Source organism: Dendrobates tinctorius, unplaced genomic scaffold (genome assembly GCF_039654945.1).
Source record: "Dendrobates tinctorius isolate UK_male_01 unplaced genomic scaffold, ASM3965494v1 ptg000124l, whole genome shotgun sequence".
In the NCBI taxonomy this organism is placed as follows: Eukaryota; Metazoa; Chordata; class Amphibia; order Anura; family Dendrobatidae; genus Dendrobates; species Dendrobates tinctorius.
The window spans coordinates 2,239,374-2,259,785 of record NW_027361792.1 but is presented as its reverse complement, the minus strand read 5'-3'; the positions used below and the strand labels follow the sequence as shown (position 1 = coordinate 2,259,785).

Sequence of the window (20,412 nt, the reverse complement as noted above, 5' to 3'; positions counted from 1 at the left end):
ACCCACTTCTCTCCCACCCGCACTCACCATTAACTCTGTGCTGCACAGGACAAAATTTCTCACTAAGGAAACGGATGACAGCAATTTACTGAAGTCTATGGAGAGGGGAGGAGCGGAGTAAGAGACACAGACACATAAAAGATCCATGCTGCAGCTTTCTAGTAAGTGTTTTAACTCACACGAGAGATGGATTCACAGCTACACTGCTCAGCACTGCTATATAATGTGCTCCATGCTGCCGCTAACGAACATGTACTAGATAGACGGGGCGCAGGAATCCCTTATTTCTGTCTGTGTGATTGTCTGCAACCTAGCCATCTCTCTAATGCTGACTAGCCTGAAGTTACTGACATTGTGGGAAATTAGGAAGCATTGTAGACAAATTCAGGTGTTAATGTTTTCTACTCACAGACTATAACTACAATGGATTCAATGGTAGCAAATTCTCAGCTGTTGGCAGTACTGGGACATCACAACCACTATCTATTCTAGAGGATTAATTTCCAAAGAAATCCAATAAAAGCGAAGTAGTGACATGGGTGTGGACTATAGCGTCCACACCCTCAGGTACGAGAGTGTGCAGATGTGACTCCATACAGCCAGCTCACTACCATAACAATGAGCACATGGGGCAGAGGCGTCCTCCGTCCGTCACACCGGCCTCCATCCGTCCGTCCGTCACACCGGCCTCCATCCGTCCGTCCGTCACACCGGCCTCCATCCGTCCGTCCGTCACACCGGCCTCCATCCGTCCGTCCGTCACACCGGCCTCCTCCAACCGTCCGTCCGTCACACCGGCCTCCTCCAACCGTCCGTCCGTCACACCGGCCTCCTCCAACCGTCCGTCCGTCACACCGGCCTCCATCCGTCCAGCCGTCCGTCACACCGGCCTCCTCCAACCGTCCGTCCGTCACACCGGCCTCCATCCGTCCAGCCGTCCGTCACACCGGCCTCCTCCAGCCGTCCGTCACACCGGCCTCCTCCAGCCGTCCGTCACACCGGCCTCCTCCAGCCGTCCGTCACACCGGCCTCCTCCAGCCGTCCGTCACACCGGCCTCCTCCAGCCGTCCGTCACACCGGCCTCCTCCAGCCGTCCGTCACACCGGCCTCCTCCAGCCGTCCGTCACACCGGCCTCCAACCGTCCGTCCGTCACACCGGCCTCCTCCAGCCGTCCGTCACACCGGCCTCCTCCAGCCGTCCGTCACACCGGCCTCCTCCAGCCGTCCGTCACACCGGCCTCCTCCAGCCGTCCGTCACACCGGCCTCCTCCAGCCGTCCGTCACACCGGCCTCCTCCAGCCGTCCGTCACACCGGCCTCCTCCAGCCGTCCGTCCGTCACACCGGCCTCCTCCAGCCGTCCGTCCGTCACACCGGCCTCCTCCAGCCGTCCGTCCGTCACACCGGCCTCCTCCAGCCGTCCGTCCGTCACACCGGCCTCCTCCAGCCGTCCGTCCGTCACACCGGCCTCCTCCAGCCGTCCGTCCGTCACACCGGCCTCCATCCGTCCGTCCGTCACACCGGCCTCCATCCGTCCGTCCGTCACACCGGCCTCCTTCCGTCCGTCCGTCACACCGGCCTCCATCCGTCCGTCCGTCACACCGGCCTCCATCCGTCCGTCCGTCACACCGGCCTCCATCCGTCCGTCCGTCACACCGGCCTCCATCCGTCCGTCCGTCACACCGGCCTCCATCCGTCCGTCCGTCACACCGGCCTCCATCCGTCCGTCCGTCACACCGGCCTCCATCCGTCCGTCCGTCACACCGGCCTCCATCCGTCCGTCCGTCACACCGGCCTCCATCCGTCCGTCCGTCACACCGGCCTCCATCCGTCCGTCCGTCACACCGGCCTCCATCCGTCCGTCCGTCACACCGGCCTCCATCCGTCCGTCCGTCACACCGGCCTCCATCCGTCCGTCCGTCACACCGGCCTCCATCCGTCCGTCCGTCACACCGGCCTCCATCCGTCCGTCCGTCACACCGGCCTCCATCCGTCCGTCCGTCACACCGGCCTCCATCCGTCCGTCCGTCACACCGGCCTCCATCCGTCCGTCCGTCACACCGGCCTCCATCCGTCCGTCCGTCACACCGGCCTCCATCCGTCCGTCCGTCACACCGGCCTCCATCCGTCCGTCCGTCACACCGGCCTCCATCCGTCCGTCCGTCACACCGGCCTCCATCCGTCCGTCCGTCCGTCACACCGGCCTCCATCCGTCCGTCCGTCACACCGGCCTCCATCCGTCCGTCCGTCCGTCACACCGGCCTCCATCCGTCCGTCCGTCACACCGGCCTCCATCCGTCCGTCCGTCACACCGGCCTCCATCCGTCCGTCCGTCACACCGGCCTCCATCCGTCCGTCCGTCACACCGGCCTCCATCCGTCCGTCCGTCACACCGGCCTCCATCCGTCCGTCCGTCACACCGGCCTCCATCCGTCCGTCCGTCACACCGGCCTCCATCCGTCCGTCCGTCACACCGGCCTCCTCCAACCGTCCGTCACACCGGCCTCCTCCAACCGTCCGTCACACCGGCCTCCTCCAACCGTCCGTCACACCGGCCTCCTCCAACCGTCCGTCACACCGGCCTCCTCCAACCGTCCGTCACACCGGCCTCCTCCAACCGTCCGTCACACCGGCCTCCTCCAACCGTCCGTCACACCGGCCTCCTCCAACCGTCCGTCACACCGGCCTCCTCCAACCGTCCGTCACACCGGCCTCCTCCAACCGTCCGTCACACCGGCCTCCTCCAACCGTCCGTCACACCGGCCTCCTCCAACCGTCCGTCACACCGGCCTCCTCCATCCGTCACACCGGCCTCCTCCATCCGTCCGTCACACCGGCCTCCTCCGTCCGTCACACCGGCCTCCTCCGTCCGTCACACCGGCCTCCTCCATCCGTCACACCGGCCTCCTCCATCCGTCACACCGGCCTCCTCCATCCGTCACACCGGCCTCCTCCATCCGTCACACTCCTCCCTCCCCCGAACCATGGTGGAAGATAAAAACGTCAGTAAATGTATCTCTCTCCACAGACAGACCCAGAGTAGGACAGTCCTCCCAGGGAGGGCTGCAGTCTGTGCACACAGAGATCCGGCTCCACCTAAAAACCCCTCTGTGTGCACACAGCCAGAGCGTTTTCGCTGCGGATCCGCTCGTAGTCTCCCGCCCAGGCAGCAGGACATGAGGTAATGGTCGCTTGGTTCTCGGCCCCTTCAGCCCCGCGGCTTTATCCCCGGCTGCTCACCGTCCGCGGCTCTACTTCCCGCCATCACGTGACTCTGCGGGAGGCGTGGCTTCCATAACCACTGGGCACCGCCTCTTTGAGGGCGTGGTTTTTCGCCTTCCGCTGACCCTGCACAGTGGGCGTGGTTTAGATGCTACGTTTGGAATATTCATGAAGGGGGCGTGTCGCTGGTTGTCGGCTCCGGCTGCCGCTGACAGCTGCGGAGAAGTCACCGGGAGACACAGGCTCAGGACTGCACAATCCCCGGGCAGAGCCACCAGGAGGACGGGAGACTCTCTCCCCGAGGGGAGCACCATGCACTGGGAGGAAACAGGGCCTGCTGAGCCCTACTGACCCTGGAGCCTGCCCCCCACTCCAGCCCGGGCATCCCGGCACCCCATCCTGCCCCCTGGCACCCCAGCTCTTGCCATTTTTGCAGCACAGTGCCCCCATTTTCTGCCATCACTATTTCCTCCATTGCTGTGGTCTCTGACCCTGCACCTCATTGCCCCCCCCATAGCTTGCAGATCCTTTTGCATTAGTTTGCACCCCCTCTCTCGTATTTTTGACCTCCACTCTTTGGATTGCACCTCTCCCCCTCCTGGCATCCCTCTGCAGTGTGCTGCTGCTCCATTGCTCCTTCTTCCCATCCAGCCACCTGTGACTGATCCGTCCTCATGGATGGCGGCCGGTGACACCTGACGAGGGGACGCTGCGACCACCATGGAGGGGGTCACCGTGACCCAAGAGCGGAGCTTCCACAGCCCCTTCCTGGAGCTGGAGGACTTGACGGAGGCTGACTTTATGAGCAATGTGGTAAGAGAAATGCCGGCATGTTGGATAATCATTGATCTACTTCCATCCCCTGAGGACCACAAGTCCCAGCCATCCCGATACTGGAAACCGTAAACGTCCGTTAGTAACGGATCCAGTAGAAAAAAAACGGTGCAATCGGAAACCAACGTTTAAAGCAAATGATTTGGTTTCCCGGATTGTTCCGGTCGATGGATCCGTTTTTATTCTCGACGCCCCTCTCGCGCTCACTGCTAAAAACGGATCCATCAATGGACGACCCTAACAGATGAGCGTCCACTATGACCCGCGTCCACGGGACTTTAACCGTAAAAACCCCAAATCCCCATTTGCTTTCCATTTTTGGGGACAGAAAAAAAGTTGTGCAAATCACATTTTTTTTTGCAGGTCCTTCTCAAAAGATAACTGTCCGACGGGATGGATCCTCTTTTTTGGGGGGGAGGGTAACATAAAAGCATCCGGTAACGAAACATTATATTTCTGTTACTCTGGATCAGAAATAAATAAATCTGACCGGAGAACGGAGAGCAAATCCTTTTCTAACACTGCATCGGCTGTTAGGTGGAGATGTAGCAGAGCTGCTGTTAGGTGGAGATGTAGCAGTGCTGCTGTTAGGTGGAGATGTAGCAGAGCTGCTGTTAGGTGGAGATGTAGCAGTGCTGCTGTTAGGTGGAGATGTAGCAGTGCTGCTGTTAGGTGGAGATGTAGCAGAGCTACTGTTAGGTGGAGATGTAGCAGAGCTGCTGTTAGGTGGAGATGTAGCAGAGCTGCTGTTAGGTGGAGATGTAGCAGTGCTGCTGTTAGGTGGAGATGTAGCAGTGCTGCTGTTAGGTGGAGATGTAGCAGAGCTGCTGTTAGGTGGAGATGTAGCAGTGCTGCTGTTAGGTGGAGATGTAGCAGTGCTGCTGTTAGGTGGAGATGTAGCAGGGCAGCTGTTAGGTGGAGATGTAGCAGAGCTGCTGTTAGGTGGTGAAGTAGCAGAGCTGCTGTTAGGTGGAGATGTAGCAGAGCTGCTGTTAGGTGGAGATGTAGCAGTGCTGCTGTTAGGTGGAGATGTAGCAGAGCTGCTGTTAGGTGGAGATGTAGCAGAGCTGCTGTTAGGTGGAGATGTAGCAGAGCTGCTGTTAGGTGGAGATGTAGCAGAGCTGCTGTTAGGTGGAGATGTAGCAGTGCTGCTGTTAGGTGGAGATGTAGCAGTGCTGCTGTTAGGTGGAGATGTAGCAGTGCTGCTGTTAGGTGGACATGTAGCAGTGCTGCTGTTAGGTGGACATGTAGCAGAGCTGCTGTTAGGTGGACATGTAGCAGTGCTGCTGTTAGGTGGAGATGTAGCAGAGCTGCTGTTAGGTGGAGATGTAGCAGAGCTGCTGTTAGGTGGAGATGTAGCAGAGCTGCTGTTAGGTGGAGATGTCGCAGAGCTGCTGTTAGGTGGAGATGTAGCAGTGCTGCTGTTAGGTGGAGATGTAGCAGAGCTGCTGTTAGGTGGACATGTAGCAGTGCTGCTGTTAGGTGGAGATGTAGCAGAGCTGCTGTTAGGTGGAGATGTAGCAGTGCTGCTGTTAGGTGGAGATGTCGCAGAGCTGCTGTTAGGTGGAGATGTAGCAGAGCTGCTGTTAGGTGGAGATGTAGCAGAGCTGCTGTTAGGTGGAGATGTCGCAGAGCTGCTGTTAGGTGGAGATGTAGCAGAGCTGCTGTTAGGTGGAGATGTAGCAGAGCTGCTGTTAGGTGGAGATGTAGCAGTGCTGCTGTTAGGTGGAGATGTAGCAGAGCTGCTGTTAGGTGGAGATGTAGCAGAGCTGCTGTTAGGTGGAGATGTCGCAGAGCTGCTGTTAGGTGGAGATGTCGCAGAGCTGCTGTTAGGTGGAGATGTAGCAGAGCTGCTGTTAGGTGGAGATGTAGCAGAGCTGCTGTTAGGTGGAGATGTCGCAGAGCTGCTGTTAGGTGGAGATGTAGCAGAGCTGCTGTTAGGTGGAGATGTAGCAGAGCTGCTGTTAGGTGGAGATGTCGCAGAGCTGCTGTTAGGTGGAGATGTAGCAGAGCTGCTGTTAGGTGGAGATGTAGCAGAGCTGCTGTTAGGTGGAGATGTCGCAGAGCTGCTGTTAGGTGGAGATGTCGCAGAGCTGCTGTTAGGTGGAGATGTCGCAGAGCTGCTGTTAGGTGGAGATGTAGCAGAGCTGCTGCTAGGTGGAGATGTAGCAGAGCTGAGGTCGCCATGTGGGAATATTTGGTCTTGTCTTTGAATTCTGCAAATCAGTTGGTTGTCAAGATCCACAAGGGGATAAAAAGAAGCAGGTGTCACCCGTCCGATATAAGGTTATTAATGTGGCTAACCCCCTTGTAACCTGTAGGCTTGAAAAATACTTAGTAGGGAGTCCCAAAATGTCAGAATGGGAATGTGATAAGTGAGGCCGGGGGCTGAGTCCAGTGCTGGGGGAGAGCGCGGTACCTGCAGCATCGTAGGATGGAGCTATGGTGTGCAGTTATGCTCCGGACCCCCAGCAGTAGGGCCTAACTGCATGATCACTGGAAGCCCCACCAGTCACTAGAACAGGGGTCCTAAGCCCCCTCATTGAAGGCGAGTGAATGAAGTGGGGGTCCCAAATGCAATACCGCTCCGTTCAGTGTCCAGGGGGCTGACATACAATGGAGTGGAAGCTTGAGCATGTGCCGGAAAGTGTTCTAGTGATTAAGGGCTTCCCAGCATTATTAGGTGAGGATTACATGACCGCTGGAAGCCCCACTAATGACCAGAATAGGGGTCTTATCCAGAAGGGAGTGAGTGAAGCAGTGGTCACCCCGCTCAGTGTCTATGGGACTGACACTGTGCTTGTGTGATCACCGTGGGACCCTCCATTCGGGAGTATTGTGCATGTGTGACCCCCACACCGTTTACTTTCCTCCACAATGGGGCTCCAGTGATTGGCGGCTCCGCAGCAGCCATATAATCCGCACCGATCTTGTAGATAAGCGATGAATACTTTGGTGGGTCATTCCCTTTAAATGACAATCTCGGCTCTGCTACATCTGTACGGCGTTGCTCGGGGGGCACGGTACGGTAGCCGTCATTGCTGCTAGGCGCTGTAATATTACACGGTGCAGTGCGGAGTGATGATGAGGATGGAGTCACATTCCTATTACGTTATATTATGTCTGACAACGATGCCTTCCACAATCCCCCAGGTTACCAAGGGGTGGATGGATTTCCCACATTAATAATCGCATAAGACCTGCTGAGGGAGACCGTACAGTGGACAGCCTATGGCTCTCTGCCCGGTGGAGAACTACAACTCCCAGCATGCCGTGAGATCTGCTACAGAGAAGAAACTGTAGTAATGCGCTTTTACAGTAATTTTGTGAGGCAGAATTTTCTACAACGTACAGTCGGTTCGATTACTCTTAATAAAGTTGTGTCCGATGAATGGGACAGAAGAGGCGCAGAAATCTCCCGAACAAAATCCACAGCAAATCCACAAGGATTGGAAACCTCGAGCTTCTGCAGTTCGTCCTCTCGTTAACATCTGTTCACATTACATGCGCGGTGTCTCTGTTTTCAGCACAGGGGGAGCAGAGCAGACCTCCATGCATCTTCCCTGAGTTCTGTTAGTTGCACACAACAAAATGTGCAACCCATAGAAGTGAATGGAGAGAATAGCGCATGCTCTGTTACCTCTTGACTCAAGATGAGGCTCCTGTTCTCGAAATAGGTGCACGTACCTATATCAGATTGGTGTGGTCCGACACCTGGCAACTTCCGCAACTGCAGGATGTATGACAGCACAGCTCCATACACCACATAGTGGCCTTCCTCAGTACTGCAGATCACATCGCATTCACTTCAATAGGAGGTGAGCTGCAGTACTGAGAATGGCCACTATGCGGTGTATGGAGCTTTACCGTTTCGGCTGTGTACACTGTCTACATCCAGCTGCCTTGGGACCTGAAAACTGCTGATCGGTGGGTGTGCGGGCTTCCAGACCCAAGACCCGTGCTGCCTGATGCATCATAATAGACTTTACTTTAAGGGCGTCAGTACATGCACCATTTCTAGCATCTGCCTCCTGACATTTGAGGGCTGGTAACTGTCTGTAAATTCATGGATTAGGGTTAGAAATAGAAATACATGCAGCTGAATGCTCCCATCCGAGTGCCGGCGGCAGTGCCGGGGATTAAGGTGCGAGACTCGTCTGAGTTTCTCGCTTGTGTGATCCCGGCCATATTAGTACAAAGCTGGAGAAATCTGTGCAGGGAAGTATCCAGTACATATCGTCCGGAGTAATGGTTATCGTCTGATGCCTTCAGATTGGGGCTCTGGATTGTGAAAGTGGGTCAGATGGGCTATAGCTGTCACTTTTGGGATAAATTATCAAGAAAAAGAAAACATCGGTTTGGCAACTTAGTTTCCAACCAATGACAGATGAGACACTGACCTGAGCTGCACCTGCGCCGCCTGCAACCTTGTGCAAGTTCATACATTGCTCCATCAATCATGAAGTGATCACTGGTATATCAGCAGTGAATGACATGGGGGTCGTGCAGCGTGGCCAGGAGGGGCCGGTGTAGTGACCTCACTGTACTTATAGGGACAGGCAGAGGGGCCCCTATAGGATCAGTGAAGCGCCCAGCCAGGGCTATCGGGGTACTCGGCACCGAGCCCGTTGATCTCAGTGGGAGTTGTCATGGAAGCTGTGACTCGGTCCGTGGCCCTGGTGCTCCATGGCAAAAAGGGGGTGAAAGAACAATGAAATAGAATTGATGAATAGCTCCTGACGCCACCTGTGGTGTTCGGCAAGTGAGATGTTGAGCAGACGCTGCGTGCAGATCCCCTGGGACTGGTGGTGTGTTGCAACCTAGATGGTGAAGCTCCCAACAGGTGGAGCTGTAGCCCCAGGGCAGTGTAGATGTAGGGGTAGAGGAGAGGCACAAGCGGTGTAGAAGCTGGCACCCAGATGTAGCAGTGCTGGGTGTGTTGGCGCGGGAATGAATGGAGGACACCAGGGCTTGTAGTTCCAAAGCTTTACTCACAGTCTGTAGTACACACAGGTGCCTGCCTCCGTGCCATGTCCTCCGGGTCAGGGACTCAGTCAACCTCCAGGCCAGATGGAATGCTCCCTTCCAACGCTCCGCCAACATGTGCCTTTCTGAACGTCTCCTCTTATAGCGCCTTTGGTGTGAAGTACTCCCAGTACTGAGTTACACTGGAGTGCCTCCTGACAGATGTTCCCAAGAACTCTACTTGTACGGCAGACAGCTGTAGCCTGCTTCGGGGACTCCTTACTCCTGAGTCCCGGCTCACTATCCAAGTTGCTGTTGTGCCCCCAAGTCTTAGATGGGAGTAGTGCATTTACAGCCCACTACTCCACCGGTGTCTGCTGCAGGACCATTAGTGTCCATATAACCTCGGGGACCGGGCCCCGGCCTTGCGCTTAGAACTTCTAGGCAGGGTTCTCTCCTAACCCACGTCCTCTGTTCCCTTTTACTCCTACGTTCCGTACTAGTCTTTCTTTCTTATGGAAGATCAGGTTTCTGTTCAAAGTCTTTCTCCTTCTTTCCTTTCCCGTGCCAGCAGACCCAGGTCACCGAGATCTGCTGCAGAATCTCCTTCCTCCATCCCTCTCCCAGGGATCTTCTCTCCTCATTCCTCTCTCTCTGACTGAAATCCTAAACCTTCCCGCTCTTTTATGTATTCTAACTCCACCCACCTCCCAGCACGTTTCGTGTTCCAAGCAGGGAGCCACCAAAGGTGCTCTGCTACACTCCAAGCAGGGAGCCGCAATGTGGCTTTGCTGAACTACTGTGTTGTGTGGGATGCGAGTGTTGGAGCGTGGTTAGGAGCCTCCAACCTACCTGGATGGTGGGGCACCACACCTCAGGAGGAGGTGCAGTACCTCTGTGGTGACTGAACCCTCAGGGGCGCCACATCAGCATGGCTTTCGATGCATCCGTGACTCACAGGACACCTCGCAGATTCATCCAGACCGTGCATGCAGACGGTGTGTCAGAGGATCGACCCCGCGGAGCATTACATAGGGAAGATAATGAAGGAATGGTCGGAGGGCGTCTCATTTATATTACATCATGGTGATGAGGCGCCGGCACTGGGGGGGATGACGGTCATAGAAAGGTGACAGCAGGGCTCCAGTCTTGATTACTGGGGGTCAAGGAGCGAGGCCCCTGTGCTGCTTTTTATATAAGGGTCTCTTGATTATATGGGTATCCTAAATGGGGGGCAGTGCATACAACATTGGTGTGCACTAGTGTGAAAGGGACTGGCTTCATAAAATAGCCTATGAAAGGGGTTTGTCCAATACCGTATTTTATAGTAAAAATATGTCCAAGGTGGTCACAAAAACCCCAGACCCTTAATGAACCCTCCCTCTGCATCACTGGCCGTGTCCTCCAGCCATCTCTTTGCTTCCTCTCCCGATGAGGGGTGTCATGTGACCATTGCAGCCAATCAGCGGCCAGTGATTGGCTGAAGCGGTCATGTGCCATTCAAGCCGGAAGAGACCAGGCAGAATGTTGAGGCTGCAGCCAATCTGGGGCTGCTAAATGGCACGTGATGTCCCCCCCTCCACAAAAACTCACGTTTATTAGGCTGAAATTCGGGCTCTGATTATCGCTGCTTCCAAGAAGCAACAACAACAAGAAAGTAATAAGTGGTATGGCACTGACCCCACGCTTTTCACAGCTGAGAACTTGCTACAATTGTGTCCAGTCTAGACAATCCTCTGTGAGCTAAACGCATCAGCAGCACAAGTTTTCCATTTCCTAAAAGTTTGCTGCAATGTGCGAAGTAAAATGCGTTAGGCTCTGTTCACATTGCGTTTTAGGCCCGACAGCCGGTCCATCGGTGCTTACGTCTGAAGCCCGGGAAAACAGGAATCAGATGTTTGCACTGACGGGGCAAATTGACTTGAATGGTGCAGACGGAGTCATATCGTGCCCTGTCGGACATCCTTTAAGGCATCATTTGCCTATTTGGTGCCGGCTTCAAACAGGCAAATAATTCCGAAAGTGATGTCCGACGGGGCACAATATGACTCCGTCTGCACCATTCAAGTCCACGTCAGCGCAAATGTCCGAATCCCGTTTCCCAGGGCTTCAAACATAGGCACTCACGGAGACTCTGACAGAAGCCTAAAATGCAGTGTGAATATAGCCACAGAACCCTGTAAGACTTTACCTTCAATTCTAAGTTAAAGGTTCAGCTTTGTGTATCTGCAAAGACACCAACAACTGGGTGACTTATCCAACTTTACAAGGATAGAGAGATAATGCATGGATAAGAGATGACAGATAAATAGATAGATGATAGACAGGTAGACGGATAGATAATAGACGGATAGATAATAGATAGAAAGATAATAGATAGATAGATAATAGACAGATAGATAATAGAGATATAGATAGATAGATGATAGATAGACAGTCTAGACCAGGGTTCCCCAACTCCAGTCCTCAAGGCCCACCAACGGGTCATGTTTTCAGGATTTCCTTAGTATTGCTCAGGTGATAATTGCTTCACCTGTACAATACAAAGGAAATCCTGAAAACATGACCCGTTGGTGGGCCTTGAGGACTGGAGTTGGGGAACCCTGGTCTAGATAATATATAGATAGATAGTTTGCACCTTCTCAGCTCTGCTGTCTCTACAGTTTAGCGTCCTTCATTCTGAACTTTTTCGCTATCTGTGGTTGCAGCGAGTTGGATTTAAGAGGAAGCCGATGTCCCGCTGTGACAGGAACTAAATCTAATGATATAATGTGCTTGCGGTTGTCACTAATTATTCATTCTGCTCCTTGGAATCTGTATTACGGCTTGGAAGCTGTCGCTGGTAGTGAATCAAGGATCACAATTACAGATGACAGCCGCTGTAGAAATGACAGTGCTGCTGCCTCACAGAATGGGCTCTGCTGCATCGCTCGCGTGTTGCACGTTTGCTGCTGGAGTGACGGGAGCAGCTCGTCTTATTACTGGGCACATTCTTGTGGATTTTGTCTCATTTAGGTAGAGCTCACATTTTCCCACTCATCTCTAAAGGGATCCTTTATTTTTCTGGCAAGGAATAGTGAGATGGCACATGGGTGACAAATATGGCCTCTTTATGTGCACACGGGCTACTTCTGCCAGGCTTGATGCCCTCTATGGTCTCATTCTGCTGATTGGCGTTGTGCCGTGCAATGATTATTCATTGTATTGGTGATTATTTTTAGATAGCTGTGGGCCACATCATTGGGACCACCACCAATAACAAGATCAGGGACTTGTATCCCCCTTTCTCCTCTGGTTACATGACCGTCTCTAGGAGGATCATGAGTCTGGGGTCTTGTGTCCCCCTTTCTCCTCTGGTTACAAGACCGTCTCTAGGAGGATCATGAGTCTGGGGTCTTGTGTCCCCCTTTCTCATCTGGTTACAAGACCGTCTCTAGGAGGATCATGAGTCTGGGGTCTTGTGTCCCCCTTTCTCCTCTGGTTACAAGACCGTCTCTAGGAGGATCATGAGTCTGGGGTCTTGTGTCCCCCTTTCTCATCTGGTTACAAGACCGTCTCTAGGAGGATCATGAGTCTGGGGTCTTGTGTCCCCCTTTCTCCTCTGGTTACAAGACCGTCTCTAGGAGGATCATGAGTCTGGGGTCTTGTGTTTCCCTTTCTCCTCTGGTTACATGACCGTCTCTAGGAGGATCATGAGTCTGGGGTCTTGTGTCCCCCTTTCTCCTCTGGTTACAAGACCGTCTTTAGGAGGATCATGAGTCTGGGGTCTTGTGTCCCCCTTTCTCATCTGGTTACAAGACCGTCTCTAGGAGGATCATGAGTCTGGGGTCTTGTGTCCCCCTTTCTCATCTGGTTACAAGACTGTCTCTAGGAGGATCATGAGTCTGGGGTCTAGTGTCCCCCTTTCTCCTCTGGTTACAAGACCGTCTCTAGGAGGATCATGAGTCTGGGGTCTTGTGTCCCCCTTTCTCCTCTGGTTACAAGACCGTCTCTAGGAGGATCACGAGTCTGGGGTCTTGTGTCCCCCTTTCTCATCTGGTTACAAGACCATCTGTTGGAGGATCACGAGTCTGGGGTCTTGTGTCCCCCTTTCTCCTCTGGTTACAAGACCGTCTCTAGGAGGATCATGAGTCTGGGGTCTTGTGTCCCCCTTTCTCCTCTGGTTACAAGACCGTCTCTAGGAGGATCATGAGTCTGGGGTGTTCTGTCCCCCTTTCTCCTCTGGTTACATGACTGTCTCTAGGAGGATCATGAGTCTGGGGTCTTGTGTCCCCCTTTCTCCTCTGGTTACAAGACCGTCTCTAGGAGGATCATGAGTCTGGGGTCTTGTGTTTCCCTTTCTCCTCTGGTTACATGACCGTCTCTAGGAGGATCACGAGTCTGGGGTATTGTGTTTCCCTTTCTCCTCTGGTTACATGACTGTCTCTAGGAGGATCATGAGTCTGGGGTCTTGTGTTTCCCTTTCTCCTCTGGTTACAAGACCGTCTCTAGGAGGATCATGAGTCTGGGGTCTTCTGTCCCCCTTTCTCCTCTGGTTACATGACCGTCTCTAGGAGGATCATGAGTCTGGGGTCTTGTGTCCCCCTTTCTCCTCTGGTTACAAGACCGTCTCTAGGAGGATCATGAGTCTGGGGTCTTGTGTTTCCCTTTCTCCTCTGGTTACAAGACCGTCTCTAGGAGGATCATGAGTCTAGGGTCTTGTGTTTCCCTTTCTCCTCTGGTTACATGACCGTCTCTAGGAGGATCACGAGTCTGGGGTATTGTGTTTCCCTTTCTCCTCTGGTTACAAGACTGTCTCAGGAGGATCATGAGTCTGGGGTCTTGTGTTTCCCTTTCTCCTCTGGTTACATGACCGTCTCTAGGAGGATCATGAGTTTGGGGTCTTGTGTTTCCCTTTCTCCTCTGGTTACATGACCATCTCTAGGAGGATCATGAGTTTGGGGTCTTGTGTTTCCCTTTCTCCTCTGGTTACATGACCGTCTCTAGGAGGATCATGAGTCTGGGGTCTTGTGTTTCCCTTTCTCCTCTGGTTACATGACCGTCTCTAGGAGGATCACGAGTCTGGGGTCTTGTGTTTCCCTTTCTCCTCTGGTTACAAGACTGTCTCAGGAGGATCATGAGTCTGGGGTCTTTTGTCCCCCTTTCTCCTCTGGCTACAAGACTGTCTCTAGGAGGATCACGAGTCTGGGGTCTTGTGTCCCCCTTTCTCCTGTAGCTGAGAGAGTTGATTGGAGCTTCAGGTTGAACTTACATCCTGCTGCTCAAGTCAACTCTATATCACCAAGATACCCAGAGCTGCTCTCAACCATCATTATTGGTGTATCCTACCTGCGGTGGTCTTGCTGCCGGGGAGAAGGGTGCAATAGGTTCCCCATTCTGATAATCATTGACAGTTCAAGTGGGACTCACACCCGTCTAATAATTATCATCTCTCAAAATAATATCTAGGTTGGAATCCACCTTTACCTGGGGTGAACATTTTACATATGGTCTTGATTAAAAATCTGTTGTTTTGTGTCTTCAGCTCCTATGCAGAACTATGCGTCTCCATGGTTCCAAATTACAAACAAACCCTGTAGAGTCTGCTCCTGTAGTTATAGTTCCCGTCCCCTATTTCCTAAAAATCAGCAAGAAGTATGACTATGAGATCAGCCTACATGGGGTTTGTTTGTAGCCTGGAACCATGGAGACACATAGATCTGCATGGGAACTGTAGACAAAAAACGGTGGAAAGTTTATAATCAAAACTATTTGAAAGACTTCACGGTGTGACATTGGTTGGCTGCAATTATGTCAGACTCTCAAAAGAAAGTATAAAAAAAACCTTCCCGATGGAAGGGATAGTTGTGAAGTAAAGAAGTGAGGGTATGCCCGTGGTTAGAGTGACATCGCTTTGGTGGTCTTCCATGAGACTTGGAAGTGATGACGTTCTGTCCACGCAATCACCTGACTTCTATGACTTCTATGACTTCTAGGGCGGCACGGTGGCTCAGTGGTTAGCGCTGCAGCCTTGCAGCACTGGGGTCCTGGGTTCAAATCCCACCAAGGACAACATCTGCAAGGAGTTTGTGTGTTTGCGTGGGTTTCCTCCGGGCACTCCGGTTTCCTCCCACATTCTAAAGACATACTAATAGGGAATTTAGATTGTGAGCCCCATCGGGGACAGTGATGATAATGTGTGCAAACTGTAAAGCGCTGCGGAATATGTTAGCGCTATATAAAAATAAAGATTATTATTTATTATGAAGTGACTGATTGGCTTTTGGGGTCAGTAGACTGACTGATGTCATCTAAGGTTATAGCGCCACCTATGAAGAAATATTTACCCCCAACATGATTATTAACCCTTTCCAATCATTGGCGGATAGACTGCATGGACTGTATATCTAATGCTAGAAAGTCTGGATGGAGGAGGAACAGACCTCACATTGTGAACACGGTCCTTAGACGGCACTTAGGCTCACAGAATAATATTTATAGAAGCAGTGAGAAGAGCAGAGCATCTGGGGAGGTCATATAGGAATACAGTGTATGATAATGATGATTGCAACGTGCAGGCGACATGTAAAGAAAGTTTGATGTGACTTTGGGACTCCACTAGTGAGGGCCCAGTGCTCACCCCTCTTATAGCCACCGCCTGGGTCTGTTTATCCCTGTGTGACATTTTCCCACAATCCATGCCTTGTGATGCATGGGCCTATATACGGATACAAATGTATATCTGTGCTTCTGCTATTTCTTTGTTGTGTCTGTGTTTCCCTGTATGGTCCCACCTCCCAACTCTGCCTTTTCTCTCATTTCCTCCCCCACAATTGACGTTTTCCATCCTGGTTCACATATCCTGGAGCCTTTGGAGTGACTGAACCGTCCTTTTGATTAAATGCAAACAGCAGACGCAGGCGAGGGCCCGGCGCTGCAGTGTGGGAAGTCTGCGCCGCGTGAGATCTCATCAGGAACAGGTGCATTTACCGTCATGTTTACATGGGGCGCCTCGCTGCACTGCCGAGTGTGAGGACTTACATTAGGCTAATTGGGCCAAACGTAACAACTGATGTCACCACTAATAGTACCTGCTGCTTAATTCTTCTTATTGTCCTGAAATCCAGATGGGGGCCGGGGGTCCGATGTAAACAGCTAGCAGGAAATCGCTCCCTCCAGTGCATCTAAAATGAAAAATGAGGCAACTTCAAATATAGTTCTGTTAAAATCTCTTACCATTTTGTGTTTACAACTCCTATGCAGTCCTATGTATCTCCATAGGTACAGACGTCACACAATCCTCATGTTGTCTGATCCAGCGGGCCTACTTCTGTCCAACTGTTCCCTAATCTACATCTTCCCATCACCTCTGACCAGCTTCCCTGCCCCTGCTGAAGAAAGGCCTCTCCACAGCATGATGCTGCCACCACCATTTCTGACACTGGGCATGGTGCTTTCAGGGTTATGTGCAGTGTTTGTTTTCTGCCACACATAGCCTTTTGCATGTAGCCCCAAAAATTCTCCTTTGCTCTCATCTGACCAGAGCCACTGCTTCAACATTCTCTCTGTGTTGCTTACATGGCTCTTTTCAAACTGTAAACGGGACTTCTTATGGTTTTCAAAAATGTCTTTCTTCTTGCCACTCTTCCATAAAGGCCAGATTTGTGGAACATATGATTAATGGTTGTCCTGTAGACAGATTCTCCCACCTGAGCTGTGGATCTCTGCAGCTCTTCCAGTGACCATGGGCCTCTTGGCTGCTTCTCTAATTAGTGCTCTCCTTGCTTAAGATGTTAGATTAGGTGGTCGGCCCTGTCTTTGTAGGTTTGCAGTTGTGCCATTCTCCTTCCATATTGGACGATGGACTGACTGAATAGTGCTCCTTGAGATGTTCAGAGCTTGGGCTATTTTTTGTAGCCTAACTATACTCTTTTCTACAACTTTATCCCTACCCTGCCTGGTGGGTTCCTTTGTTGTTTGTCCGCTAATGTTCTCAAATCTCTCAGGCCTTCACAGAACAGTTGTAGTTATACTGAGAATAAATCACACACAGGTTGACGCAATGTATTAGTTATGTGACTTCTGGAGGCGATTGGTCACTCAGGATTTTATTTAGGGATATCAGACTACAGGGGGCTGAATACTAATGCACTTCATGATGTCCGTGTCAGTGTGTCACATACCGGCGCCTGGGAAGAAGCGGTACAGTTTGTGCTGTTTCTAGGCGCCGGCGGCTGAAGGAAGATCTCATCATTGTCTCTTGCTCGCCCTGAGATCAGTGCAACCAGGAGACAATAATGGGAGTTGTATTCATCAGCAGCTGAGTAACTCCTGTGTAAAATAAATGATTAAATGAAGGAAAAAAAACCAGCCTGGGCTCCCACGCAATTTTCATAACCAGCAGAGGGACTACCAAGGGACAATACCCCATAAGTTTCACAGGCTGTTAATGACAGCTCAAAGCTGTTTTGCTTAGCCTTTATTGGTGAATTTACGGGGACCCCAGAAAGAAAATGATGTAGGGTCCCCCTATAAATTAAAACAAGCAAAGGTTAAACAGACAGCTGTGGGTTGATATTAATAGCCTGGGAAGGGGTTAGAGATATTGCCCCCTCATGAGGCTACTAACATCAGCCCTCAGTCGCCCCAGAAAAAGCACATCCACATGATGTGCCAAATCTGGCCCTTAGCCTCACTCTTTCCACTTGCCCTGTGGCAACTCCCACCATTGTCTCCTGGGATCAGCGCGAACTGTACTGCTTTTCTCAGGCGCTGGGATGTGTCATATGGACGGCACATGGCTACACTGACACACGGATGGCACATGGATGTCATATGCGTACACGGACCACAGATCTCACCAGTACCGTGTTTTTCTGTACAGGAATCACCAGGACATGTGAAGGAGGCGTAAAGTGAAAAAAATTTGAAAAATTTCACTGAGTATGAATACTTTTGGTGGATCAGGGCCCACCCTCTGGAGGATCAGTCTTCTCTCTCGGTGACACATGTGTGTCCATGGTTTAGGACTCATTGACATTAAAGGTCCAGAAAACTGCTAAGCGCTTGGGGTCCTAGATTTCGTGTTCGTTCACATACGAGTCCTCGCCAGATTCTGCAGCTGAGACGCTGATAAAACGTTTTTTAGTTACATCTTTTGGCTGGAGGAGCAGGATTCCCTATGAGTCACGCGAACACGAAACTGGACCATGGACAGAGACCTCTCTGCAGCTTACAGCAAAACAGCTGACAACAATATTATTGTGATATCGCTGGTGTACCTGTTACCCAGCGCAAGGAAAGCGGTTCAGGCTGCACCCCTCAGGTCTGGATCCCTAAAACGCAAGTGTCACATCACATTTGTTCTGTTTTGTCATTATTATCACCACCTGTAGAGAATAGAAAGGGAATTCCTTATTAAGCACCGTAGTTGATATTTAAACCCGTGGAGGCGCAGGGATTTTAATTTTTACTCTTTTGCTTTTTCTTTCTCGTCTTCCAAAAGCCGCACGTTTTTTATTTTTGCAAATACATATTCGTATTAGCGCTTGTTTTTTTGTGGGGCGAGTTGTAGTTTTGAATTATATCATTCATTTTTCCCATATAATTTAGTGACTACCAGGTAAAAAATTAGTGAGGTAGGATTGGAAAAAAAATCCCATACAATTCCGCCTTTCTTTTTCGGGCTTTTGTTTTTGGGATGTTTACTGGTTTACAAAACCCATTGTCTGACACATCACTAGGGATTTACTAAATTAGGTTCTTATTCAAGATCCCCCTCTACTAAGTAGAGAACAGTAAGGCTTCAAAGGGCAACTCTGGAGGATCAAACATGTCCATGCCTTACGCAGGCTCTGTGTAATACCCCGATTCTCCTGTGGGGCTGCTGTAAAGATGCTGAACAGTTTTTGCTTGGTTCTCCTTAGCTGATCGCTGGGCATCATGGTAACCGGATACCCCATGATTAGCTTTTTATGGTAAACCCTTCTAAAAAAAAAAAGGGGGATTGTTCCCAGCAGACTACCTCTTTAATGCATAGGCTGTTTTCTCATGATCTCAAGCGGCCATCATATAATTATACCTTTCCCTTGCATCAGCCACTGCAGCAGGAATGCCTGGCCGGCTGAGGCACCCTGGTGAATACAACTGGTGCCTTGGAGCAAGACTTAGGATGATCAATCGATCCCCTAGCAGCTAAACTTAAAGACAACCCTTTGAATGTGGCTATCCACTTCTATGCCACCATTACAGAACCAGGACCCCAGGGTTTTGTGGCTTACCACCATACATTGCAGTCATAAACAAGTGCAGAGCCCTTGGAACTGTTCCCTTCAAAAACTTTAGCGGCCGGTGTTACGTGTTACAGAACCACTCAGCACCCAGAATATGAGGTGCAGTTATATGTATGTATAATAGGTTCTATGTGAGATGCATGTCCCTAATGCATCAGCCCACAGGCTGCGCCCCTGGGCAGAGGGGACACGATATTCTCCCTTTGTCCGCCCTCTCCCCACCTTTGTAATTCCCACAGTAAACATCGGCAGGCTCCGGCCACCTGCGGCTTTTGTAATGTATGTCTGGCCTGCCGCTTTTCTATTGGCCTGCCCTCTGTATCTGTGTGATATATTCTGTGTCCTGTGAGTAAAGTGTTGTCAGACTGGAAATACATGGAGAAGCAGTGATCTTTTATATGTGCCCATGTAACCAAGGAATTCTAGCCAGCGTCATTCATTCAGACTCCAGCCAACGCAGAGCGGACCTCCGAAAACACGGGGTGGTACTGAAAGAGGTACCCCAGCTTGGGTAGACCCCGTTACAGCCGGCTATGCCAAAAGTATGTAGGCATTGTACATAAAGAGCAAAGTGCACCATTTGCACCACCCAGGGCAAGATGAGGATTACTACCTGTGTAGTAACCTGAGCCAGGTTCCTTTTCAGTGATTTTTGGTTGCCTGTACCCCTACTTAAAAATTACATCAAAGTACTTTCATCAAGGACAGTGCAGGTACACCCTAGAGACATGGCATGTACCCATTCAGGTCTACATAGCAATGGTTGAGAACTTATGAAAACCTTTGGCGTTGTGTTGGCTCTTCTTTACCCCTCGGTGTCTCTGTGGTACACTTTTGTGTACTCTCTGTGTAATATGAGGAGGAGTTTGCAGTCATTCTGCACATTGCTCTGGTTAAATACGTTGGACGTTCTTGGCGCTGAGCTGCTTCCCCTTTGATTTGACGCCAGTTGGACCTGCTGCCGACTCTGCCTCATCTCACTCTCTCCAGTCGGGAGAAATCGTTCCAATTCTTATTACTTTTGAACTCTAGGATATTTCTGTCCCGGAAACCTGTCATTCAAACGAGTCTCCAGCCTCCCACCTAACTGGGCCGATGCACTCATGCATGGAGATGATCCTA

General features: G+C 51.5%; 2 protein-coding genes across 3 annotated transcripts in view; one reads left to right on the top strand and one right to left on the bottom strand.

The window, feature by feature from the left end:
- The first annotated feature begins 3,379 nt into the window (after positions 1–3,379).
- The window catches only part of CREB3L1 (cAMP responsive element binding protein 3 like 1), a 65,501-nt gene continuing 48,468 nt past the window's right edge, over positions 3,380–20,412 (top strand). Inside the window, exon 1 of one of the 2 annotated variants that reach the window (XM_073541712.1) lies at positions 3,380–4,033. In XM_073541712.1, the coding sequence (XP_073397813.1) occupies positions 3,941–4,033 (93 nt within the window). In that variant the 5' untranslated portion in view covers positions 3,380–3,940. Of the gene's footprint in view, positions 4,034–15,869; positions 15,979–20,412 lie in introns of those variants that run through there. The other variant, XM_073541713.1, reaches the window with a different exon arrangement.
- LOC141046963 (uncharacterized) lies at positions 4,514–20,266 on the bottom strand. The gene is made up of 3 exons (XM_073541819.1): positions 20,100–20,266; positions 5,396–6,270; positions 4,514–4,518 (listed from the first exon to the last, which is right to left on the bottom strand). The coding sequence occupies exons 1-3, from the start codon at positions 20,264–20,266 to the stop codon at positions 4,514–4,516; spliced, it is 1,047 nt and encodes a 348-aa protein (XP_073397920.1).

Coding starts and splice junctions, on each gene's coding strand:
- LOC141046963 (XM_073541819.1), bottom strand. CDS start 20,266: ATGAGGCAGAGTCGGCAGCAGGTCCAACTGGCGTCAAATCAAAGGGGA. Junction 6,271..20,099: donor TACCACAGAGACACCGAGGG/GTAAAGAAGAGC, acceptor ACTGATTTGCAG/AATTCAAAGACAAGACCAAA.